Raw genomic sequence first — 27,662 nt, 5'->3', positions numbered from 1 at the left:
GTGTATGTATAATATATATATATATATATATATATATATATATATATATATATATATATATATATATATATATATATATACACAGTTACAGTGATTCTATGATCAGCAGTAATGTTATCTGCAGCTACATGGATAATTCCATCTTATGTTCTTAAGGCACTTCCTCACTTTTCAGTGCTATGTTTAGTCCATGAGTCAGTTACCTTCATCCATTTCAACCTGACACACAGAGCTGAATCATTTCAGATCAAACAACGTCCTCATGTTCTCATATTAACGCACTGACAAAAAAGTACGCTGGATTCATTTCTGTAGGCTACTAAGTTCATTTAATAAAAGGCTTGATTTATTATTACAGCACACTTTTAGAACACGGAAATCTCCTTTTAAAACCATGTTCGTGGACTATTCCAGTTATCTTAAACTGACATCACCCAAAAGACAGTTTTAGCTCCAAAATATCTTTGAAATTGACTGAATTTAAAAGGGAGCAACATTACTGATGGCCTTCTAACCTTGAAATTAATTATTTAGTGCCTTTAAAAATAGGTTTTCACTACACAACTGGATGTACTGGGTGTACAATGCATTATAAAATGACCCACAACATTGCCCAGGGGAGATGGTATCGATATTTTGTAGGCACCCCAGCTAACATACTTGTGCTTTTAAAACCAAGTAACCAAATAAATAATTGATAGCCAAGTATATTATATATGTATATATACACACACACAGGAGACAGAAGGTAAATGGATTTTACATAGCATACTTTTTTTCTTTTTAGTAGATTTTCTACACAGTTAAAACATTATTAACAGCATTCAAAACAAATTAAAACAAATTATAAAAGCAATGTATACATTGTTCTGGGTCTCTAGTTAATATCTACTTTTTTTTCGTATTTTATATTAAAGAATTTACTGTAGCCATTAAGCATTTTATGAATGTGCAAAAATTCTATGAAACTCTGTACCAATATTAATACATTTTGGTTAAAAAATTGCTGTAAACAGTTTGAGATGTTAGTTGGGGATTCTAACAGTTAATAAAATCTGTTTTATTTATAAAAAAAAAAAAAAAAAGTTGCTTGTTGCCGAGATTTGACTGCTTCAGAGCTGTCAGGTCTATTGATCAGATTAACTTTTGTGTTCATTTCGACAAAATGCAAGGTTTTTTTTCTTTTGAGTTGGCAGAAGATTGTATGACAGCAGCTGGAAAGTAAAATAATAATTAAAAAAAAAAGCACGTGATCAATAAGCTGAAACAGCTGGGAGCAGCCCTGCGTTGTGATGTCACAGCTCCTGCTCTCTGGCGTGTCTCTTTTCCAGTGTTAATGATCCTGGAACCCTGGCATTGGGAACTGCCTGGCAAACTTCTCTACTCGCTGCCGCAGTCCCGCTATCCTGGCCACTGTCTCGGAGTCGCTGAGTAAGAAATTCTTGAAGTCTTGAAGTTTACCTGCGAGAAAAAGAGATGTTTCTGACATGCTTTCCGGAATGGCGGCTCATTGATTCCCTGGATCAATATGACAACAAAGTTTACAAAACGAGAGGAGGCCATTCGGACCATCTTGCTCGTTTAGTCATTAGTAGCTTATTGATCCCAGAATCTCATCAAGCAGCTTCTTGAAGGATCCCAGGGTGTCAGCTTCAACAACATTACTTGACAGATTCCCACAATTCTCTGTGTAAAAAAGTGCCTCCTATTTTCTGTTCTGAATGCCCCTTTATCTAATCTCCGTTTGTGACCCCTGGTCCTTGTTTCTTTTTTCAGGTCAAAACACATATTTTCTAATTGTAAAATCAAACAGTTATTATTTTAAGTATTAGAAAGCTTTCGTCTTCAAAAGCATGTGTTTGCAAAATACAACTGAAAACATGTGCATATAATAACATAGTAATATAATACAGCAGAATCTATCATATCCAATTTCATTGGTTCTATGGGTCCACAGTATTTTGGAAAATATCTTATCTCAGAGGGAGTTGTTATACCACATTGTAGTTGCTTTATTAATGTCAGGGCATTGTAAATGAACAACGTCAGGTACATCAGTGTGTCTAAAACACCACAGTATGGTACGGCATGTATATTGTACAAAGAACATCAGTGAAAATGATTAAATCAATCAATCAATCAATCTATTTTATATAGCGCCTTTCATAGTGGACCACCACTGCAAAACAAAGCACTGGAATACAGCATTTGGCAATTTACAAAACAGCATTTCAAAACAGTGCTTACCGTACTTTCTCAGTCTACACCAAAGTAATCTGCCTTATTTTTTCTAGCACTATTTAAAGTGTGTGTTAAGTGCGTTTAAAAAAACATAAACAAACTGGCTTTGGAGGTCGAAAATTGTTTCAGCTTTTTATCGGTTTAAAAAAAGAAAAGTGGGATTTGTCACTGATGTAGCTGAAGCAGCTACAAACCAATCATCTTGTATGGAAAACAGCAACGTTGTATTTTCTATACCAAGCACTTTATCAATGCAGTCCTTGTGGCTTACTTACCTGTTTTCTTCTTCACATCCAATGCAATTTTGAAGCCTTCGTCCATGAAGTCCACCACCTGCTCGAAGTCGGCTTCTTTGAAGTGTCTGGAAGTCAGGGCAGGGGCTCCTGGACGCAAGAAGACAAGGAATAGCAGTCCATTACACGACCCATAGCCACCGATGCAAAGTCAATATCATGAACTGGACTTGCCATGGAGAATAATGGATAAAGCAAAACTGCGCGCCAATCTTTTAAAGATCGGTTGAAGTCATTCATTTAAAAAAGGATGGGGGAGGAAGGGAAGGGCTTACCCAGTCGGAGGCCTCCGGGGGTGAGGGCACTCTTGTCCCCAGGACAGGTGTTCTTGTTAGCAGTGATGGAGACCAGCTCCAGCACCCTTTCAGCCCGGGCACCGTCAATCCCAATGGGACGCAGATCCACCAGGACAAGGTGGTTATCCGTGCCGCCTAGAGAGAGCGAGAGAGAGAGAGAGAGAGAGAGAGAGAGAGAGAGCCTTCAGAATCGTATCTCTTATTACCTAGACTTTTAGACTAGTAACTAGAGAAAGAAATGCATTACGAATGAAACATTCATCTTCACAATGATGAGGGGAATGGTGAAGTTGGACTGATTATAAAAATAGGTATGAAGGACACCAAATATGTTAACTACTAGCATATCCATCAGGATAAGGATCAGGACATTTGCCCAGAGGGAAGTATGCCACAGTAACTGGAAATTTGAGATAAGAAATAGAATCTAATATCTAAAAAATGAGTCCTTTACGATCCAGATTGCTTTGCGGGATGTTGCTATTTTATATAATTTTAATATTTTAGTCTCTGTACAGCGTCCTTTTATGTTGTGGACAGCTACACCCATCTGGGTAATGTAATGTAGGCTGCCAACAAGGCTGGCTTTCTACCCTAAACTCTAGAACGTTGAGACATTCTGCACACACATTCTGATAAATGTGTTTCATGAAGACGCAAACTTCATCTGAGAATCTGTGTCTAAAGAAGTTTCTTTCGGACTATGGCCATGTATAGTTTAGAATACAGATACATTCATATTTGAGCAGTACAGAGGGCGGGTGTGGGACAGGACATGAGCGATGCTGCCCGTCATACCTGACACCAGGGTGTACCCTTTCTTCAGCAAAGCGGAGGCCATGGTTTTGGAGTTTTTCAAGACCTGTGTGGTGTACTCCTGGAACATGGGGGACGCAGCCTAAGAGAGGAATAATAATAATATATAAACCACTTAAAAGGATTAGGTAGCGCCAAATGTCATTATAATGCCTATATAATATGTCCCTTACTATTTCATGGTGTTTGAAATCCTTATGAATGGGTTGGATTTCTGTTGCTCCAATATATTGAGTATCATTTTTCTCAAAATCTGCCTTTAAAGTACCTGGATTTTGACTGCTTTAATGTTGTTTGATGACTTGGGATTCTCCAGCCAATGTCCCCTATCTACCCCCCTGTCTATGAAAGGATTGCAAACACATTAAATAATAATAGAAATGTAAAAATAAATAAATAAAAACCTATATAAAATCAAGCTACTTGCAGTCTATCCCTGTAATGCCCATTTCTGTATCACATCGGATCCAATGTTTAGCCACCCCTCTATATTGTTATTTAAATCCAGCCTGACGAGCCAGAATTTTTCATATGCAGAACATTATGTATTGCCAGGCAGAGAGGGAAAAAGTGTTTTGTACAAGAAATGAAATCTAGGTAAACAAATAAAGTGGTTTTCCTCATTTCAAAAACGCTTGGGTGTTACAGGGTTAAGTCATACATAAGGGAGTTTATTAAAACACAAATACACCACATCTTTGTATTCCTAGTCTCCCTCTCCCGCCTTGCAGAGGATTACAACAGCACTGTCTGAACACCTGAACCTTGACCAGACAGGCCGTAAGACTCAATCAGACGAGGAATACCTAATACCTCTCTGGACATCGGTTTACCAAGCAGGTATAAGATGAAAATCTAAATCCTCACAAATAAAGGAGAGCTAAATCAGGCTTAACACAGTGCGCAGGAAGAGAACACTGCAGATTTCACATTACAACGGCCTTGGGGTGGCTCACTCAACCAGTTCAGCTGTGCTTTTATATCCAAGGGCACGTGTATGTTTCTCGTATTTTCTCTTGTCATCAAAACACAGCCCTTAATCCGAAATGTTAAATAAAATGACATTACGACTAAAGATTGAGAGCACAGGGTGGCAGAATGGACCGACTTTAGTGCCTCTACTACTCCAGCTATGGCCAAACGTTTTACAGAATTAACCAATCTTGCCTCATCAAGTTGAACGAAACCTGCCGAATAAGGTTAAGTTATACTGAATTACATAACGCTTAGCAGTTTCCCATAAGCTGCATGAAAAAAAATCTGACAAATTGAAAAATGTGACCTTTCTAAATCTAGCATGAAATTACTACTATTAGTAATTTTTTTTTTTACTACTATTATGGCTTCTGCAATATCATTTTGTAGTTTCTCCGATTACATGATGTTAATAAAAAAGTTTTTTTTTTTTTAAATTAGTCTCCATCCTAAAATTCTACGTGATGCAAAACTTTTGGCCGTATCTGTAAACCCATATTGCAGTATTGTAGGTTACATTGGCTGTCATCGTGGGCACTGCTTCAACTAGGAGGGTTACGAGAGGATTTTAGATGGTAGCGATTGTCAAGAGAAAGCTGCAAATTCCAAAACACTTTAATTTCCAGTAGACTGCATATGATCACAACAAACAGCTGTGCTACAATAAATCCAGCATTTGGAATAGCAACAGCCATAGCCTAGATGTGTCCTGAAGGGTTGTAGATACGACATGCATCACGATACATGTGATGGTCCGGATGGGTTACTTGTATGATGCATAAAACGATCAAATGATCATTTAAGGAATATGTATTCATACAAAACTATAAAACACAGTTATTCTTCATTCAAGAACTACAAGGAGCTATGCTGTGCTTTTGGTCTTGTCTCACAACACATCTCTCCATTACGATACCAGATATCATGCAATAGTATCCTGATTCATCGATACACCCCTAATCACTTCCCTGGCACGAGGAGTTGAGTGAACTCATTCTGTGGGTGCTGGCTGTAGCGCTCACCTGTTTCAGTGCCACGGCGATGGAGGCGATAGCGTGGTTGTGGGGCCCGCCCTGTAGAGAGGGGAATACAGCGAAGTTGATCCGGTCCTCGTAGTCGTACATCAGCTCCTTCCCTGTCTTCTTGTCGACCCCCTTCACGCCCTTGCGATAGAAGATCAAACCAGCCCTGAAGAGCACAAGGCAGGCAAGACAACTCAAACAAACACAACACCATTTCGGTGAATTACCACTTTAACAAATGGGTATTAAAAGGATACAACCACCACATCATAGGGATCGACACATCATCACAATGCTGTAAATATGGGCTTTCTATTCTATTATTTATTTCTGTATTTTTTTAAAGCTGTTGTTTGTGAATTAAATGATGGTTAAGGGACCGTGATGATAAGACACGACTAATTTAATAACGTCAAATTATGCTCTGGTTACACTTGTTTCACAGTTTTCATTTACTCTTAAATTGTATTTTAACTGTGCTACTTCATTTAAATGAACTGGCTTGTTCAAGTGGAAAATCAAACCCGATAGCACTGGCTACAGTCAGACCCGACAAGCAGCCCGAGAGCTTCCCCAAAGCAAGCAAGCGCACCTCAGTCTCGACCTCACCCCCTCTGCCATTCAGTCCTGGGCCTCTCAAGCAGAGACAGACAATTAGGTTGAACTGTGTGGTAGGTTTTCAGATACAGTGTCTGCCTGAGGCGTAAACCAACGTGTCTGTCTGCTTAACATAGTACAAGTGTTTGACGCAAATTTGGGATACCTGCAGGAGCAGTTGGATAGACGGCTCCTGTTCGGAGGTCTGTGTGGTGCTTACCTGCCCCCGCGCAGGGTCTTGTGAGTGGTGCTGGTGACCAGGTCTGCATACTCGAAGGGAGAAGGGATCACCTTGCCTGCAACCAGTCCACTAATGTGAGCCATGTCCGCCAGCAGGTGCGCCTTCACTTCAGTGCACACCTGCAGAGGCAACAAGAAAATGCTACTGCACTGCAGATCTACCTACCACTGGCATCAACCCTATAGATGATCTCATTCTACTTGGCAAAGTCGAATGAAACCTGCTGAATAATGTTACGTTTAACATATTGAATTACATATTGTAGTTTTCCATATACATCACGAAAAAATGGACATTGAAAAATGAGACGTTTCGAAATCTAAAGAATTTCTGTACTACTATTTTGACTTCCGGTAGACTTTTACGATATCATTTTGTATTTTCTTTGATTACTGTACATGATGTTAAACAAAAAAATCTAAATCATGTTCATTACATGTCTCAATCCTAAAATTGGTCATAGCTGTATATTGCACTGCTAGTTTATACATATACCTTCACTATATTAAAAGTCTAAACCTTCTGTTTAAGGACCGGTTTGAAATCATATGCATTAGCAAAACAAAAAAAAAAGCAAAACATATATGGTATATAACAGTTTTTATAGTCTTCTTTATATTTGACTTTTGTATTTATTTAACATTGTACATACTTTTCACACACACTGTATTCAATTACAGTGGCTTACAATGCATGTATTTTATCTTGATCTTAATTGTATTAATACTTGTACTGTAATTCTTGAAATGTATTTTTGTGTGCGACTAATTATTATTATTATTTGTTTATTTAGCAGACGCCTTTATCCAAGTTGACTTACAGAGACTAGGGTGTGTGAACTATGCATCAGCTGCAGAGTCACTTACAACTACGTCTCACCCGAAAGACGGAGCACAAGGAGGTTAAGTGACTTGCTCAGGGTCACACAATGAGTGAGTGGCTGAGGTGGGATTTGAACCGGGGACCTCCTGGTTACAAGCCCTATTCTTTAACCACTGGACCACACAGCCTCCTATAAGTCTAAGACTATATTTTTTTCCTGGTATTTGCACTCAAAGATGCACTGATCAAATGTAGTTTAATATGCTGTCTAATATAGTACAGAATATGAAGTATTGGTTATAAGAAGTAGATCAATCATAACTTCAAAAGGTCAGTAGACAGTTTCTCTAGTGCTTTCATCAGTGTACTACACAGAAGGCACTAGCTGAAACATTCACTCTTATCATTTTTATAGACATAGTGATGCCTAGCCTGAGCAAACCTAATGTAGTGTTTGTGATCCAAGTATTCAACACAGTAATGTAAAAGGAGTCGATGCACTGAAAATAAAAACTGCTGGGTAGAGTTGCAAAGCGGCTCTTCAATTATATGCCTCTGGTATCAGACATGAGTTCCACTAGACACTGCTTCATTATATTTTATCTTAAAGACCTGACATATTATCAGATTAGCATATTTATCACATAATGCACTTCAGTATTTCAGACATGCAGCTATTAAAAAATGTAGCAAAAACAGATTATTTTTTTTTGGTGATCCAATTTCGTATAATGGTCTGCAAGACACAAAGCAATCAATCACTTTTTCTTCATGACATTAAAGATCGCAAATATGTATTTTATTAGAACACATTAACGAATACAGAACAGGATCAAGAAAAATTAACACGCCGTTAGTAGGCAGAAACAAATATTAAAATACTGTATTATTTAAATTTGTCAACTTTATGGGGTCTATGCAAAATACTGTGGAATATGAATCATTAAAACAGGTCTAAACACACATGAAGACCATTCATTTTAACAGGCTGTGCAATGCACTGACATTACACTAGCTCTAGCTAACTTGGGCACAATTAACAATGCTTTACCTATTCAAATACTTTATTTTTTATGAATAAAATTTAATGAAAATGGTCCTTTAAATATTTAAAAACTAAAAATAACTGCAAGTGGGTTAAAGTGACTGTTTCTTTGCAACACTACTTAGTAGATCTCTTCTGAATAAGCTGCAACAGAGCCTGTATACAAGTTAGAAGTGAAAATGAATTCATGGCGTTCCTGTGAAACACAAATACCATTCTAGATTACGAGCAGGATGCTCCAAACTGATAAATACTGCTTTTGTTCTGATAAGGCTATTAAATTTATAAGCTAATGTATATACATAATCGCAATTTTACGTACTAAAATGATGATTCAGAATAAATTGTTAGTAAAAAAGACTCAAAGCTTACACTGAGTGATGATAGTCTATTCTCTTTTGGTGTACTGCTATATTATTATCTGCTCTTAATGATCTCATATTAATGTCATAACTGTAATCTGATGTGCCGTGGCAGAATATGATGCGATGAATGTTGAAGAACTGTTTACTACAAGGCAATTTGACTAAAAACATACATATATCAAAATGGAATAATTAAAGAAAATGATACCTCATTATCATATTAGTAAAACTCCAACAGTTCCTTGCTAAGAAAAGAGCATCCCACACGATATTCTAAAGTAATAAAAAAACCTGCTTTTCGCCTGGGCTCCCGAGTGGCGCATCCAGTAAAGGCGCTCCGCGCGGAGTGCAGGATGTGCCCTATAGCCTGGAGATCGCAGGTTCGAATCCAGGCTATGTCACAGCTGACCGTGACCGGGAGTTCCTAGGGGGCGGCGCACAATTGGCTGAGCGCTGCCCGGGTAGGGAGGGCTTAGGTCGGCAGGGGAATCCACGGCTCACCGCGCATCAGCGACCCCTGTGGCCGATAGGGCGCCTGTGGCTCTGCTGCGGAGCCGCCAGATCTGTGTTGTCCTCCGGCACTATAGGTCTGGTGGCATTGCTGCGTATTCCAGCCTCTGTTTCTCGAGTCGGCGGGGGGGTTGCGAGCGGTGAGCCGGGGATACAGATAATAATTGGGCATGCTAAATTGGGGTGAAAATCGGGGTAAAATAATTGGCGACAACTAAATTAAAAAAAAAAAAAAACCTGCTTTTCACATACGGACCAGCGTGACTTATTGTTAACTGAAGCGTTCTTCGTTTGAAGCACGGAGCACTGACACACTGTATCCAGTCTATAAACATGTATGCTTGAGTAAATCAAACAATGAGTAAATCTTGGACTCTCTTACATATTAGTGTGGGTGTCCACTGAGGATATTTGGTGGGACGTATGCACCTATCATCTTGTGCAGGGATGGGAATAAGACTCCCATTGCGTAGCAGTTGGATCCATTCCTGGTTTTACTACGAGTTTGATAAGACACACCTGAGCTTGTTACACTGTGGCTAATCAAGCTTGTAGTAAAACCTGAAATATATCCAACTGCTATTCAACAGGAGTCTCCTATCCATCCCTGTTGTGACATTAGCAGTCTTGCTGCATTTTCTGCAGGTACTAAAAGCAGGCTTTGTAAGGGGAATCCGTGTTTTAGAGCAATACAAAGCGCCTGTACCTTTTTTATCCTGGCGTAATCGATGAGTCGGGCATACGCACTGGTTCCTGCGATAATCAGTTTGGGACGGAAGAGGCGAGCGGTGAACTCCAATTGATCGTAGTCAATCAGTCCGGTGACAGGCTGCAAAAGAAACAAAAACACAGGAAGCCGTGAGGGTTTAACACGACTTAGAGAACGATTCACTTTCTTAAATAAAGACCTGAAGGTGTAGCAGTCTTCATAACATTTATTTCGACGTAAGAAAAATATTGGGAGAGAGAAAAAAAAAAAAAAAAAAAGGCATTTTATTGAAAGGTTTGAAAATAAACAAGTGTATGTTTGGATCATCAGCCACTGCTGTCCATCTGAAGGTTTTATGACGTCGAAATTCAATTGTAAAAAGTCTGGAGACGAAGATTGAAATTCTTTTCTTTCTGAGTTTTCAAGGAGACCGGGGATTGCCATTGATTTTTTCCCTTTTTTTTTTTTTTTTTTTTTTTAAAGAAAAAAGCATCACAGAAGATTACATCTGTCTTGTTATCAACTTGTTATTTTCTTTTGCGTTCCAGTTTATCCTTGTCATTTCATAAAAAAAAACAGCATTTCATTAGCAGATATTTCTGAGCGCCTACATTTCTGCTAAAGGGTAAAAGCTACAGTACTAATGGCTGCAGCGTGCATTTCCACTGTATAGAATGATCCCAAAGGCATCTGATTTTTCAACAGCTTCCTTCAATCTAAGATAATAATTGCTAGCCAAAAGGAACACTGGAGTTCTGCAAGACCCTGTAGTTGAAGGCAACTGGCAGCAGTGTGGAGTAGTGGTTAGGGCTCTGGACTCTTGACCGGAGGGTTGAGGGTTCAATCCCAGGTGGCGGACACTGCTGCTGTACCCTTGAGCAAGGTACTTTACCTAGATTGCTCCAGTAAAAACCCAACTGTATAAATGGGTAATTGTATGTAAAAAATAATGTGATATCTTGTAACAATTGTAAGTCACCCTGGATAAGGGTGTCTGCTAAGAAATAAATAATTACATAGGGCTGGAAGAAAGACCAGGACTGGAACTTTGGCCACCCCTGTCTTAAATGAAATGCCAGTGTCTAAACAAATACAATCCTAATGAAACAAACAAAAACCACTACTGCCAGTAAGCTAACAAACACACACACTCACTACAAACGAAATCTCTTCTTTTCAACACTACTTAACAATTCTCCCGCAAAGAAAAGAGCACTCCACATAAAACAGATCAATCTTTCCACCGAGCCCCACTGTTTACAGGAACAGCTGTCGATTTTCTATTAGTTACAAGGTGTTTGGTTCAATCACCCTGCGAGTGACAGTTTATGTTTTAAAAAAAAGAAAACACACAACAGCAACAGCAGGTCAGTCATTCCCAGCCCTGTACGGCTGGCCGGCCTTGAAGAAATCGAAATCAATATCAAATATGGTACTCACATTTAGCTTGTATGGCATGGACTCAAAGAAAATGGATGTGGCCGAGATCCTTTTGACGTCAGACATGTATCCGTGAGTGAGGCTGCAAGGAAATTGGCACGTATTACTCTTCAGGACAGGTTATGAATGACAAAGCAACTGATAGAAACGCTTGTTGAAATTCTCAAGTAGTACAATGGCTGGCTACCCGATTGTACAGTAAGTGGTCTACGCAAAACGAGCACTCAAAATAAACCAAAACGTGCTAAACTTGTTTATGAAGCACAGCAATACTGAAGCAGGATGTCTAAGTTAAGTCTATGAACCCTACAGTGGTGCATCTACACCCTGTCCCCTTTAACTCTACATCAGTCCATAAACTGTAACTGTGCAAGGAATGATAAAACAAGTGGAAAGTGTTTGAATTCTTACTGTCCCCCGTCGGGCAGGTCCAAGCCCATGATCCGGTCGTGTGGGTTCAGAACCGCGGTGTAGGTTGCAAAGTTGGCCGGAGAGCCAGAGTAGGGCTGGACGTTGACCCCCCAGCGCTCCGGGTCCAAGTCAAAGGCTTCGAGAGCGCGTTTCTGACACAGCAGCTCAATCTGGTCAACCACCTCAGCACCGCCATAGTATCTGCAAGAGAGGGATTCACTAGAGAACAGAGGCACACACCGATACGAAAAAATGTTCGCCTTTGATTAGACCCTCTCCAAAATTTCAAATCAGGACATGTTTCTATGAAGGGTTCAATAAAAAGAACAAGGGTCTGTAAAATGGGAATTTAGAAATATTTCTCATGGAAGTTGATGCAGCTTTAATGGAACTGCCATCGGGTATATAGGTAGGTGTCTACTGCCACATTCTAATTTTAGTCATGAGTATCAAATCCTATGTAGGCCCACTTGTGTGCTTATTTTAATGTAATTTTGCCTACTTTGCTTTTTTTTTATATATAATGTAAGCACCATCTTTAAACAATATAATTATACATTTTTTAATTTAGTGTGCCCAAATATTTTACACCCGATTTTCTCCCCAATTTAGAACGGCCAATTATTTGTTCCCCTCACCAGTAGCAATTCCCCCACACTGCTCAGGAGAACTGAAGGTTCAGCGGGCGTCCTCCGATCCCACAACCAAACCAGCTACCTCTTCCACACCCAGGATCTCAGCGAGCTACCGCCCTCTGGAGGACAAAAGCCAGCCCTGCAAGTGTCGGTCTGAGTTCACTACGTGTCTGGCTCACTAGGACCCGCTGCAGCGCGATGAGCAGAAACAGCCCCAGCCAGGATGTAAACCTGCGTTCCCCTGGCTGTATGACACCCTGCACACCATGCAGCTCTGCTTTTACCAAGCGAGGCACTCGGGGGTCCTAACAATATCATCTTTTAACATCTGAAGACTTGACCAAAAAAATGCCACTAGGCAGCTGGATTCAGATAATTACTTCCCTTAGTTCAAGCTCCGAATATACTTAGCAACACTCTGTAAGTTGGATCAGTGCGATCTGCCCGGTTATTGGATTTAAAAGGATGACAGACAGATTCCAAAATGAGATCCGATCAAACACAATTTCACTCAGTGGAACACACAAAAAAAATAATTATTCCGCTAGCTCTCAATGCTTGTTGTAAAAGCACATTTTATCTCAATTAAAAGGTTACAAGGTTATAACAATGCTGCTGTACTTTAAGTTAATTTAAAAAAAAAGTCAGTCTGTTTTGTGTTTGGATTGAAGTTGAGGACCTGACATAACACAGCTTTTTTTTTCAAGTCTGAAATGATATTCTGAAAATCATATAATATTCCTCCTCCTATAGACACACACTGTGCTTTGAAATAATTAAATCTGGAATTCCTCAAGGCGGGTATTAAGAGGCATTAGAAAAACAAATCTTTTAGTCATAAATGAAATCCTCTTCTTAATGGAGTCTGTCAAACAACAGGATTAAGGGATATTGGATAATATTTGTCCTTTCTTTTGGTTGATCCCGGCAGATAAGCAACCACTACAATGATATCAAACACTGGGACCTGACAAGTGAAAAGGTGACATTTGAAACTGCTCTCCTTGTGTTGTAGTTTTTCATGTATTAGTCTGAGCGGACAGAGAAGAGAGAGAGACGGGGTTGGTTTTAAAGTCTTTTAAAAATCACATTTATATTAGGATTGCTTAATGATCACCCTTACTGTTCACATGTAGTACATATGCAACCAGTGGTGTAATCGAAATATGAAGGAACCAGAACACCACTAAAATACAGATTTTCTTAAACAAGAAATATTATACGAATTCATGTTTTATTTGTATACTGAACTTATCCAACTACAAAATGATCGCTAACGGAAGCCATAATAGTCGTACAGTATTTCAATGTCAGATTTCAAAATGTCACACTTTTCAATTTATGTCAGTTTTTCATTAGGTGTATGGAAAACTACAAAGCAGTATGGAATTCAATATCTTAACATGTAATTTGACTTTATGAAGCAAAATGCGTTAATTCTATGGGGCAATGCAAAACTTTAGGCCCTAGCTGTGCAACACAAGATGGTCAAGAAGTATCTAAACAGAAGCCCAGCAATGGAAGTTCATACATGTCTTCTGTAGCAATTGTGTTTAACTTTCCCATTTGAGACACAAGACCAGTGTGTGCATCACACTACCATGAACAAATTCACCAACCTTTTCCTAGCAGTACAATATATTCACAGGCCTCATGCTCTGTCTACACAGTTTTTTCTGCAGTCCGAAATTTAAAACCTGCCTCTTGCATCCTTCCTGTTGCTATTTAAGTAACATTTACCGTCAGGGTGAACAGATGGAGTCCTGCCAGCCTGCCACCCTAACTGGGGCTGACTGACAGAGTCCCAACAGAAATGGGTTTGATCTCGATCTGCTGCTGATGGAAATGAACCAATCTGATCTGAAATGTGGCATCGGTGTTATGATCCCTTAGTGTAGCTGTACCTCCTTCCTGGGTATCCTTCAGAGTACTTGTTGTTCAGGCAGGATCCCAGGGCCTCCAGAGCTGCTTTGCTGCAGAAGTTCTGTATGAGAAAATAAATCAGAGTTCACTTATAATCAGAGCTGGATTTGTTTCATGGTAAATGTCTAAAAAAAGGTACTGCAAGATATTTCTCTCGATTTGTTATACAGCAAATGTTCCTACATATTTAAATGCTTTCCTGAAAAAGAGCAAATGCTAAATTGTGGAACATTCCCTTTTTTACGTTAGCAGAAATATTTGCCATCTTTCATACAGCTGGTGTCTTTTTCGTTGAAGACATTTTAATAAAGAAATCGCGCAGCTCTATGCAGTGTGTGTTCAATCATTTACCAGAAGCAAACTAAACCGGCTGCCAGGTTCCTAAATGCAGTGTAACAGGCAGTGCGTCAATAAGGCAAGCGTTTGCTGTATTTGTTATGTATAAAATATGGGTAGCACTTTAGATGCAGTGCACAAATAACCATGTCATTACTGTGGCATCACATTAAGGTTTTATTCAGCGATGAACCAAAAAAGTTATTGTAAATACAAAACTGCTGTACAGTTATGCTTCTACTAATGCATATTAGCTTTTCTTGTGTACATGACTGTATTATTATTATTATTATTGCTACATAAATATCAAACCTTAAATCAGAATACCATGATGAATGTTTAATCTTAGGAAAAAATGTAAATAACTAATTATATGCGGAGATTAATTACTACAGTATGCTATAGTCGCACAGTGAGGTGGGCAGAAAAAAACCCTGAATGCAGTATGATAGATACACGGGCGGGAATGGGCATACAATGTAATGCATTACTTCTCATAGTTCTCTCATTCAAAATGCATCCAGTTCTACACTGCTGGAATCCAAATGTGGATATCCTCACTGCAAGACCCCCCCCAAACTGAACAAAAAAATAAAATGAAAAATTCAAGCCCTAACTACATATTACACGGCAATGGAAACCGTGGAAAAATGCAGCCTTACTTATAACACAGGCAGAAAGCAGTGCCTCAATTAAAACAACTTGAACAGATTATGAAAACCTCATCTACAAAATCAGGGAGTTCCATTGCAGATGACCTCAGAACATTCATACAGAATGGTCTAGCTTTAAAAAAGAAAAGAAAAAAAAACTAAAGACAAGCTAAACACTGAAAAGGGACATACAAATGTAAAATGGTTACAAGAACAGTAAAAGGCAGAGCTCACGTCCGTTTCTAAATCTCAATAAAACCCAGATTATCAGGCATAGCTGACCTCGCCTGTACGACTCTTACCTTGCTGACTGCAAGCAGTTGTTTTAATATTCTGCCACTTCTCAAAGGAAGATCGTTAGACTAGCAATGCACAGAGACAGCTAGCCATTGACTATTTTAAGCATTCCAGAAATGAGTCCTTCCTGGCGCTCATCATTTTGTCTTTCTGCACTAATACAAACGTTGTATCATTCAGGTCATTCAGTTCCAGAGTCAAAGTCAATACATCCTTTAAAGGCAACTTGTTTTAAAGGCGCTGGAAATAACCGCCAATATTGCAATATCCAGTTTGATCATGGATCACCATGTTAGGGGACCCAGTGATGAATGGTAATGAGATGCTGTGCTATTACATAGGGGAAATGGATGGTATCAAATTCAACACAAGCTTGTATAATAGAAGAGGGGGGTTCTGAAGACATCCATCATTCCTGGAAAGAACTCAAGTTAAGGGATGGTAAGCACAGCGATCGTTTGTAAGGTACATGAGAAGAGGATATTAAGACTATAGAGTACTTGAAGACAATGAGTCGGAGTGATTCTATTAAGCTGGGCTGGGATCCCTCATCATAGGACTCTCAGGAATTCTAAGAATTGAAGAGACTGAAAAATAATAATAAGGTGCTCTAGCTGCTATTCAGTCTGGGCCTCTCGCAAGCAGAGACAAACGCTTGGAATTGTGTTTGTATTGCGATACGATCCACATTTAGATTGCACATTTTACATTATAATATACAGTAGAACTCTGCTACCGATGCGATAAAGCCATCTGCAATTTCTTTGTATCAGATGGAAATGACACTGTATTACCTACGCTGTTTATAATTATTCTTATTTACCAATATGTTATAAAAATTAGTATTGGGTGCTGTGCAAGATACTCAATGACTCTCAATAACATGTGATAAAGAATAATCATGTTTTATCACAATGGGATAAGCGGTTCTCTAGATGTAAAAATACAGCACGGGTACATACAATAAAAACAGACTGACCGGCATCTCCTTACATCCCCAGATTCTGATTCTCTCAACTGGGATTCAACTCAAGCGTGTCTTACGAAAGGACACCTCCAATCTAATCACCTGGCACATGAATCCCCAGCAGAGGTTAATAAGACACACAACACTGGCGAGAGGATTTTAACATGCAGTACAGCAGCCCGATTTGAATACATGCAGTGTGAACGCTTTCTTTAATAAAACAGAAGCATTTTTGCCAGTTCTCTCCATGGTATTGCAGGCGACAGGTAAACACTGTCAGACACCCAGCGTGGAGCCTTGACACCGCTCCACAGCAAAATAAATTACTGCTTATCCCCCCCGAGACCAAGCAAGCGCCGAGACAAGCGAACAGCTTCGAGAGAAAATGACAGGGATGGAAATAAGACTCCTACTGCATAGCTGTTTCAACCATTCCAGGTTTTAAAATGTATCCTTTCAGTATTCCTTCATCCTTTTTTCAATATTTTTCATCTGTCTAAATAAATACGTTATGAAGACGGCTACGTTTGCAGGCCCTTTTTATAATGTGTTGATTAAATCATTCTCTAAATCGTACCTGTTAAACCCTCATGGCTTCTTGCTTTTGTTTCTTTTGCAACCTGTCACTGGACTGATTGACTAAGACCAATTGGAGTTCACCGCTCGCCTCTTCCAGCCTAAAGTGATTATCACAAGAACCAGCGCGTATGCCAGACTCATCGATTACACCAGGATAAAAAAAGGTACAGGCGCTTTGTATTGCTCTAAAACACGGATACCCCTTACAAAGCCTGCTTTTAGTACCTGCAGAAAATGCAGCAAGACTGCTAATGTCATAACAGGGATGGATAAGAGACTCACATTGCATAGCAGTTTGATCCATTCCAGGTTTTAATATGTGCATGATTAGCCCCAGTGTATAGGTTTCAAGCTCAGAAGTGTCTTATTAAAAACTTGCAGTAAAACCAGGAATGGATCAAACTGCTACGCAATGGGAGTCTTATTTCCATTCCTGTATGATCGTTTTACTATCCATGACCATCCAAGACAACTTTATTTTAATCCAGTATAAAACACTATTCATTTAGAATGACTCAAATAATACTCATACTATAAATGGCAAAGTTTTGATCAGAACTCTTTTTCAATGTCTTCTAGACATTTAGTCAAAAGGTCTTTCAAAAGTGAAACACCAATAACTTGGCACACTTAAGTGAGAACGAACACTCAGGTGCCGTTTCTGAATAAAGCCATTGAATCCTGGCGTCTGTGTTAAAAAGCTGTACAGCAAGCACAGGGGTGAGCAAGGAATGCATCTGAATATCACTGTTAATCCTTTCCAGTCTGAATACGGTAAGGGATGAATGCATTGAAGGTTGAACCACCATGTGTCTACTGCAGACATGTAGAGGTCTAGGGTTACAAAACACAAATATAGAAGGTGTGAACGCTTACAGATAAGACTACAGTTGCTTAGCAGTGAAAGCAATCTTAGGCTTTAATATATAATCAGGCTTGCAATCAGTACCTCGGATGCGATGAGCTCCAGTCCGCGACACTGCCGGTCTTTCTCCTTCTGCACCAGGTCCCACATCTCGGGGTCACACTCCGCCAGGCTCTCCTGCCCACTCCACTGGGCAAAGTCTCCCGGCTGGTCCACCTGCTTGGTGTGCTGCCCACGCACTGCCATCGCCGCTGAGGGCACGCATCGCGCCAGCGGCTGAGAAACAGGAGGGGAAAAATAAGAGATCAGTGCTTTCGTGAAGCTCAGTTTACTGCTGCCAAGAACATAAATGAGAAAAGGCAGTCAAGACCCATCAAGGCAATCCAAGCACAACATTTGACTAAGGGGATATTATTTAACAGGAATTTAACATTTTTTGTATTGCAGTCTGTAGCAGGGCGAGGTCTGTGCTGGTTATCGGACGCATGCATGCTCCTGCAGGAGGGAGTCGACGGCCCCGTTGGACCCGCCTGCCAATCATGGGGATGACACAGAGAGGTTGGGTGAGGGTGTGTCGCCTGGCTCTCTCTAAGTGGTCAGGAGGCGGGTCTTGGGGGGGGGGGGGGGGGCAATAAAAATAACATGCTGTGATTCCCTCTGTCTTGCATGTTCAGGACAAAAGCCATCCAGAGCCTGGTTCGTGGAAATTGAATAAATCTAAATAGACAGAACCTACCGTTTGTGAAAGGCGCAAGAGCCCTGAAAAGTGGTTGGCTTCCAGAGGCTGCAGGGTACGCACAGAAGAAACAAAAGGCAAAACAGAGAAAGAAAGACAAAGAAAAGAAATACCGTTCCACGTATCCAGACCGACAAGAGGACCGTAGCTGGGACGTACACAAGTAGTTAGCTCTGGGGGAATAACGTGGGCAACCGTGGTCTAAGTCTAGTGATAGGAGACCAGACTGTAACCTTGCGGCACAGCGGAGGCTGTGAGACACTGCTGTGAACCAAACTTTTATTTGTAGTTTTTGAATTTAAAGTCTTTTGTTTTCTCTTGTTATTTTTCCCTTTGGATTGTGACTATTATTTGGACTACAGGAAACTGTCTCTGCACCCGGGGTCGGAATACCATTGCTGGTAGACCTCCCTGGCACCTCTGGTGCCACCCCACCAGGGTAAAGAACAATATAAATCTTGTGTGCCCGAGCAGTGTTTTCAATTACACGTCTCCGTCTCATGTGTGTTTAGTGAATTCCCCATACCCTCTCACACAATCTATAAAGAGCAGGGTGAGAAAAACACTACAAAGTACTTCTTTCAAATTCTGTAATGTCATTATCAGAGCCTGTTTTAAACACATCAACAAGCTTTGTAAGTAATTATGCCTCTATCAGCACTATTCAAATGTGCTTTACAACACCTATATCCCACATTGAGCATTTCCACTTGTCAAATAATTGGCACCTGGGACTAGAATCCACTTTTACTGCTATTCAGGACACAAAGTCCTCTAGCAATTAATGTTTGGTGTTTTTTTTTTATATATTAGAATGGTTTAGGGTTAATGGCACTGAACTACTTTCAAGCTTTACAAGGTATTTATGACCTGTCGGGTGAGATTGATCAAGGTCTTAACTCAAAGTGCAATTTGCAACATTATTTTTTAGTGAAAAGCAAAATGTCTCCATTAATAATGTAAATCTGTGAACTATGAAAGACCTAGACATCGTCACTGAAACACACTTCAGGAGTTGCTTGTAACCTCATTTTGACCTTGACGTGCATATTTTTCAACCAAATTTGAAATGCGCCAACATTCAAACTCCTTCTGTGGACAGAACGTTCATGAACTAGTAACATTAAAAGGTTTGATCAAATTCAGGGAAACTGTTCCTAATATATACACCATGACCTAAATCCCATCACAAGAGAAAAACTGGTTCTATGGATCTCTAAAAACATACAGTACGTACACAAGGTAATGATACCATTTTATATTAACTGTCGTAAAATTACTAGTGTCATAAAACTAGACTATGCCACTTTAAGGTGACATATGCGACACTGTTATGAATGTTTGTGTTAAATCTGTTTTTCACTACTCAGTAGACATGACCTAACTTAGCCTAGTGGGGCCCCAGGCAACTGCCCTTGTTGCTAGCCCCTAAAAACCGTTTCTGGTTCTTAAGGTGTGACTTCTAAGAAGTTTTTGCTTCACTCCAAGTCTGGAGGAGCCTGCTGCCTTCACCCTTGAGCAGCTATAAACTTCTGGAGCCCGAGATTAATTATGGGAGTCGCACACAGGGAGAAGTTATTTACACTGACCTGACAGCAGAGCGCATTGCTGCCGTGGTGAACCCCAGGAAACGGCCCAGGAGGTAATTTATTAGGCCGCAGACAGCGTTGGGGTCATAACTGAGGTGTGAAGGTGAACCCAGAACAGGTCAGGCTGCTCCGAATTCATTCCCCAGGGACAGAGACATCATTCCTTAGTGTCGATGACAAGAATGTAAAGACGCCGGAACCTGTTTAAGCCCCGCAGTGATTTTTTAGCACAGCAGCAAGAATGTTAAATGGAGGACAGTAAAATAATGTTGGTTTAACGCATTGAAGTAAAACAGTAGGTTATTAGACAGGGCTCTAAAGGCTGGGGAATTTGAAAAGATGCACACAGTTCTATTTACCATGAAAGCTGTTTCACTTTTAACAGAACTGCCATGGGGTAGTGCAGAAATTAACTTGTCTATTGCTAGTTATTTTTTCCCATGTGTATCAAAAGCGATGGAGGACCATTTTTGCCGCTAGTAAACAACTTCAGTTTTCATTATGTTGTTTAGCGTTGGGAGATATTGTTTAAATATGACACTCCCATTAAAAAGTGGAGACAAAATGTCTTATAGACCAGGGCTGATCACTCCTGGTCTTTGTTTCAACCCTTTTCTAAACTGTTTCAATTCAATCTCCATCCAGACCCTGAAGTAGTTAATTCTCATGTTCCTTGTTAAACCTGGAGTGGAATGGCCCTCCACGACTGGGATTGGACCCCCCTGTTAAAGACCCTTGTCCTTTCAAGAGCAACAGAAAAAAAGGAATTGAAATTTAAACTAAAATGCAATACTGTTTATAGCTGTATGCAGCTTGCATAGACCTGCATGACTTCCAGCAAGGGTTGTTACAAATGTTCTCGAGCTCTGTTATAGTTCAGACAGCAGTACAAAAGATAATGCTGGGAATACAGATGCATATTAAATAGGAAAAACCTGTAATATGTGCAAAATATTTATTGAAACCACACAGGGCCGCTACACCTTACAGACAGCTGTTATTGTAAGGCTATGGTTAAAATCAGCTCTGAAAGGTGTTTTGTCAAATGTTATCAGTGGGGGGAAAAAACAGGCGATCTTTCTGTTTTGCTTCCAAGCTATAACTGGGCTTAAAGATGTAATTTATAATCCTATACTAGTGCAAAATGTAGAAGTGTGACAGACAGAAATATGTGCAACTGCCGGCTGGGTTAAACCCTCAAGGTGCTCAAGGAATTGAGTGGTTGTTCAAACAGTTTCTTCTGAAATACACCTGAGAGTATCACGAGGAGGAAACTGATAACTTGGATGACCAGATCCAACCGGTCAGTACACTTTAAATCTCGTTTCGTGCACCTCATTGCAACACATATGTCCCTTGTGCCTTAAAGAGATTAATAAACGGCCTAGAATTGTAAAATATATAATCAAGGATTTGTTCAGGGCATAGACAGAGAGCAGCTTTACTTGTCGTTGCAATCTGTGCAGACCGCTCCCCTTGCGAATCTCCAGACTGTCACTGCTCTCTTTACATGGCCTCCCTCTTGGGCAGGCTCAAGTCTTTTTCAATACTGGTTTATTCAGCTCCTCTCCTTGAGATCCTTGCTCATGTGTGTCGTCTTGTGATTTATAACTTCATTTTAATTGTGTTATTAAAAAGCAATTACAGGCTGATTAGAAATTCACTACATGGGATTTCTGTCTTTCTTTTTGGACAGAGAAAGTCATTCAGGGAGAAGTATAGAGCAGGAGAGCATCTAGCTGCTTGGTCGCACCTTTGTTTAGAAGACCTGATATTCAAAACCAAGAGCGAATTTGAATGTTCTAAAGTAGGGGTTCCAAAACTGTGGCGCAATGACATTCTATGTATTTTTTTCTATTAATAGCCATAAGCAGGTGCCATAGTCAGCTGTAACTGTAGAAAAATAAAGTGTAGCAAGGGAGTATTGGCGGACTGTCAATCAAAGCAGAAATTCACAAATCAGAGCGAACAGATTGCCTGTAGGCGGGATGTAGAGCGAGAGCTCTGACAATAGGGCAGTGTTAAGGTCATGTGATCGCTCCGCTGGCAGATGTAAAAAGCATGTTCAATATTAATAAAATTACAGTATGTTGAATCCGCTACCAAAGAATAGGTTTTGCAAAGTATAACGAAAAGGCAGCAACAGGAGTTTGAATGCATTTGTACTGGTGCTGGAATGGGCTTTTTCTTTTGTAGAAACGGTTTTCATACTTTTGTACTTGATAAAAGTCATTTAAATTCAATTGATGCCTACGATGAATACGTTTTTTGTGACTAATTAGCTATTAACATTTAAAATAGTGAGTACTGAGTGTATGTTTCAATATTAACTAAATCAAGTTATTAATCAAACTGATCAATCTTGTTGCATACCGGTAATTGATTTATTAAAATGTTTGGATATGCTGCTATTTTATTGATTCCTGGCTCATTCACAGTCGTCTTAAATTAACTCTAGAATATGCTTTGTTGGAAAATAATAATAAAAAAAACATTTTTTGACTGATTCAGATTTCGCTGCAGATGGATTTACTCAAGTGATTCCTGTTCAGGTATTTATGAATGGGAATAATAAGGTTTGATGACAAAGAAAAATAATAATACAAAGGTACCTAATTTAAAGGTTTGATAAAAATGTGTTTAGTTTTTGCGACTTACTTTATTTACTAAATTTATTTACTAAAATTAAAAGTGTTTCAAAAAATATATATATTTTCACTCAGTGCATATTCTATGTGATTTCTATCTTTCACAATATTTATTCAAATGAATAAAGGACAGTTTAGATTAGGTTTATTTATAATGTTACAGGTTTAAAAATAAATAAAATGTTTTTTTTAATTTGCATTTTCCCCAAGGAGTGCTAACAGTAGGCTGCAGTACCTAATGCAGCTGAACAGGTGGGCCTCAGGTAAAAAGGTTTGGGAGCCCCTGTCCTAATGCACCTGACTGCACTAGGTGTTGTATTGAAGGTAGTCTTTCATTCCTTGTTCGCGTTTCACATTTCAGTGTTTGTTCAAATATTCAAACATTTGTCCCGGCACAAACTCTATGTTTAGAGTATAGTCAATGCAGACAGACGCTGCAGGGGGGGGGGGGGACGGGGGGGGGGGGGACGGGGGGGGGGGGAGAAGGGGGTTACCCGCTGACTGCTGTGACAGACTGCGCCTCACATTTTTAATGAGGCGTCACATCTCAAAGACGGGCTGCAGCACCGGGATGAACAAGCCAACATCTTAAACAGCTAAATCACACGGGTCATTAACTCTGACAGGCAGCGTCCTTTGCTGTCTCTGCTGCCACAGGGACACCAAACCTGGGACGCTAGCCTGAGCTCATCACCTGAGCCTTCCCTTTCCTTTGAGGATACTTTGAACATTCAACTCCCTAATAAATGACTTCCTTTCAGATACAAAAAAAAAAGGCTTACTGCTTGATGTTTCTTGGTTTTTGGAGAGTTAGAAGCAAAGTAGAGGCAGATAGCCCCTGGCTGGTAACCTTTTCCCTGATCTTTTGTAATGTGTATAGTGTGATCTGTATATTCATACACTGAGAGCCATCTGCACTTCTCCAAGTACGAAACTGTTTAATGAGTAAAGAGCTTCAGATTCAATTTTCTTGGTCTTTTTTTACTATAAGCTTACTGAACTTGTAGTCAAAGCAATATATTAAATACAATATATTACTTTAATTTAGAGTGACCAATTATTGTTACGCGATGAGGAGAACGAGTCCCTCTCTGTTTCCCAGCCCCCACCCCTGGAGCATCACAGCACATGTGACACTCCCTTCGGAGACCCCAGCAAAGTTCAGCCTCTTTGCACAGCCTGGGCACAACGCAGCGCTGTCCAAGCTGTGTGACTCATCCTGCGCTCCCAGGGGCAGCGCTGTAACTGGATGAGCCACTCCGGGACCCCTAAAGACCCCTACATACAATATTTGAGTTATTGCAGAACAACTTAGGTTTGGTTGCAAACATGAACAGGGAAAAGGAAGAAAAAATTAAGTAAATTAAGATGTTTTTTGCTGTGTTGATTTGTGGGGTCAGCCAAAAAACAAAACAAAAAAATGTTTAAAATTTTAGATGGATAGTAGTCCTTATTGCAATCTTGATTACTGTCACAAGGACGGTGTTTTCTGCACCTGAAACACAATGCGAAGGGTCACCAGCTGTGTGTGGCACTCATGAGTCAGGCCAGGGAGTGTGGGTGGCAGATTCTCAGGGTAACAGATTAGGTCTAGCAGTCTGGCAGCTACCCATCAAACATAAATCATCTATTTAACAAAATAATAGAAAAAAAAGAGAACTGACCGTTGGGAAAGCGATTGTTCAAAACGTCAGTCAATGTTACAGTTGTCTAAAATAGTAAAAAAATTAGGAGTAACAAATGACACCTCTTTGATGAGGGGGAGAGACCGACAGAACACATGACTGTTACACAGCTGCATGTCTAAATAGTGCAACTGTTAAGTGCTGAAACATATTATCACAACAAACAGTGGTATTATATTTTACTGTAATAGTGCGAAATATCACATTTTGAACACAAAAAACCCACGTTCATCAATAGTAAAAATGGAAAATGAAATGTTTTGATTATTTCAATGACAATGGTATTAACACTAGATACATGCTCCAATTTAGACCAACTGAACAGACCTGGCTGTGTTTTTTTTTTTTTTTTCCCCAGACATGGAAGGGTGCTTCCACAGCTAGGCCTTAAATCCCTGTTGCCAAGACGACTATACATCCCCAGTGTGGGAGTATAGCTCAGAGTCTGGTAACCCAAGCTCTGTATATATCTCCCTCTTAGATAACTATCTGCAAACTATCCTTGAAAAACCTTGAGGACAGAAGTCAAGTGACAGTGATTATAAACATAATATCTGTCTGGACCCTGCCCTAGCTTTCAGCCTTTAGTCAGTTGATAACAGATGGCAGCGTTATGCACAAGAGGAGTGGACGCACTGGAGGATTCTAATTGGCTGATCGCAAGGGTGAGCTCTGGCACTTTGTATGGGACGTTAAGCAAATGATAATGCCATACGGCAGAGCTGTCTGAGAAATGCTTATGTAAACCTGGAAAGCAAAACAGAGTCTGCGATGGACATTTTGGTGTTTATAAAAGGCCCTTGTTCAAATTAAGTTAGGATGAGACAAGTATTGGGAAAGGGAAAGAGGTATCCAGAATAAAAAATTGTTATCATAGTCTATTGAAAATGATTTGTAGCTAGCAGAGTAATTTCAGGTCTCAAATGTGCAGTTTTGAAAGAAATACCATCGCAGTGAGTAGGGAAATCACAGCAGTGACCAGTACTTGTATGCTAGTGGTCATACCAATTCAAAAAAAAAATACTTGATTGAGAAGCTGGTAAAGTCGTCTAAAGAAATGTAAAAATCAACTGTTGTTGTACAGCTAAATGAGTCTATTTGCTGTAAACCTCGTCTGGGTTTGTTATAGCTGCTGGGCACCCAGGAAGTAGCTCACAAATTGAATAAGTATCTGTCGCTGGAATATTCAGCTGGGAGGTCTCCCTTAAGTTATACTGCAAAGTCCTTAACGTTGTTTATTAAATGTATTGCAAAACCAAGTCACAGTGTCCTACTGCGGTTCATCTCAGCTATACAACGGCAGTGAACTGTTGTAAGGTCACGCTCAGCAGCAATTACCATTTACCATCACGACCCCCTCCTTACTGCAGTGAAATACAACATTGTACAGCCAGATGAACGGCACACGCTCGATAAAATTACTCTCATGTGTATTTTAAGTGCATTAAATTGCACGCAAGACTGATCAGAAATGGCGATACCCATTCAATTTAATTAAACAGAAACTCGCATTGAAACAGATGGGGTGCTCGCATAACTACACGTAACGTCCATTCTTAAAACTACAATTACTTGAATTGTAGTTCGTGTTTTTTTTTTTGTGAAATTTACTAAAGAAACTATTCACGTTTTTACGTGTCGTGCGTAAGCAACCCGCCTCCGAGCTCTGGGCTGTAAACGTTACCATAGCAATATGATGAAACCAACTGTGAGAGGTTGCATCATCTACAATGCTGCAGTTTGTAGTAAACTTTTACAGCTTTGGTTGTATCAAGGTACACGTGTTGCGAGTTTTTTTGTTTTTTTAACAAGTTATGGCTCCTGAATTCCTTGAATACAGTATTTAAGTTGGTCGTTTAAGCTATACACAGACATATCCAAACAGACTTTTTATCAGCACCGCTTTTTTTTTTTTTTAAAACCTGTACTTTACATCGTTATTCGGTTGTCGCAGGCCACTTTTTTGTTGTTTTTCTAAGCTTTCTAACCAGTTCAAAAACAGAACATGCACTGGCTTCGCTTGCACGGTTGTAGGAAAATATGCATGATACAGGATTGCGTATAAAATGTATTCATACGTCCTTATGTGCGCAACGGTGCAGAATAACAACAACCTACACAGAAAAAACCTGTAAAACTGCTCTGAAAAACCACTGGAGCAGAAAGTTACCGCAACATTCCACGGTGCAAAGAGCTCGTGCCACGTACTAAAACAGACTGCTGAGCCAAACCAACAACAGAATCGAGCTGGATTTGAAAATACATACACTGCATAGGCAAAGACGTGCCTCTGCTTCATTCACGAATACAGCTAAACAAATGCATCATTAAAACCAAATACAGTAATATTGGTGGACTAGTGCTCTAGGAGTCGAAAGGCAACATGGACGCCCCAGTGAATCATACCAGTGCTAGCTAGGTTAATCTCCATGTTTCAAACACAGTTCCTACGATCGCATACTTTTATTTAAAGCCATATATACAGTACTACAAAATGCCATTTTTAATGCTGATTTGCTGCATCAAGAGATTAACAACTTTACCGCACACCGAACATGTTAAATACCTAAGGATTAGCTAACGCAGCACTTTAAATACCAAGAAAATAAACACAAAGTTTCAAATGCAATAGTTAATCTCTCAGTACTCACACGAGTAAGCTGTTTCAGTGACAGTGACAGCATGTTGTTTCTGTTTGCCCAAAGCGGTGTTTGTGTGTTGATGGAAACTGAGAGATCTCGAATTCTGTCCACGTTGTTTCTGTGGCTGACAAGCTAGAGAAGGAAAGTTGGCAGCGTGGAGCCCTCACGCAATTAGTTTCGTCAGAGAGGACGCAGCGTAATGCATTCTGGGATTTGTAGTTTCTGTTGATCGATTTTGAAACCCGGCTTTGAAAAGTTTTACTGTGTAGCCTTTAATATACACACACTGTGTGTAGTAAAGTTGGGCTACAGCGTAATTAATGC

General features: G+C 39.8%; 1 protein-coding gene across 1 annotated transcript; it reads right to left on the bottom strand.

Moving 5' to 3' along the window:
• Nucleotides 1–306: 306 nt before the first annotated feature.
• On the bottom strand, nucleotides 307–27,540 carry LOC117401100 (serine hydroxymethyltransferase, mitochondrial). The gene is made up of 12 exons (XM_034001572.3): nucleotides 27,348–27,540; nucleotides 18,123–18,314; nucleotides 14,323–14,402; nucleotides 11,784–11,984; nucleotides 11,373–11,454; nucleotides 9,930–10,052; nucleotides 6,461–6,600; nucleotides 5,644–5,809; nucleotides 3,629–3,728; nucleotides 2,810–2,965; nucleotides 2,517–2,624; nucleotides 307–1,461 (listed from the first exon to the last, which is right to left on the bottom strand). The coding sequence occupies exons 1-12, from the start codon at nucleotides 27,378–27,380 to the stop codon at nucleotides 1,334–1,336; spliced, it is 1,509 nt and encodes a 502-aa protein (XP_033857463.3). The 5' UTR covers nucleotides 27,381–27,540; the 3' UTR covers nucleotides 307–1,333.
• Between the last annotated feature and the right edge of the window lie 122 nt (nucleotides 27,541–27,662).

The sequence above is a fragment of the Acipenser ruthenus genome, chromosome 45 (assembly GCF_902713425.1).
Source record: "Acipenser ruthenus chromosome 45, fAciRut3.2 maternal haplotype, whole genome shotgun sequence".
Lineage (NCBI taxonomy): Eukaryota > Metazoa > Chordata > Actinopteri > Acipenseriformes > Acipenseridae > Acipenser > Acipenser ruthenus.
This window is presented reverse-complemented; position numbering and strand designations above follow the sequence as displayed.

Excerpts from the sequence above, each read along its gene's own strand:
- LOC117401100 (XM_034001572.3), bottom strand. The coding sequence starts at position 27,380 with ATGCTGTCACTGTCACTGAAACAGCTTACTCGT. Across the intron at positions 6,601-9,929 it reads ATTACGCCAGGATAAAAAAG|GTGTGCACTGAAGTGAAGGC; the intron begins GTACAGGCGCTT and ends TTGCCTCTGCAG. Across the intron at positions 2,625-2,809 it reads CCCCGGAGGCCTCCGACTGG|GAGCCCCTGCCCTGACTTCC; the intron begins GTAAGCCCTTCC and ends TCTTGCGTCCAG.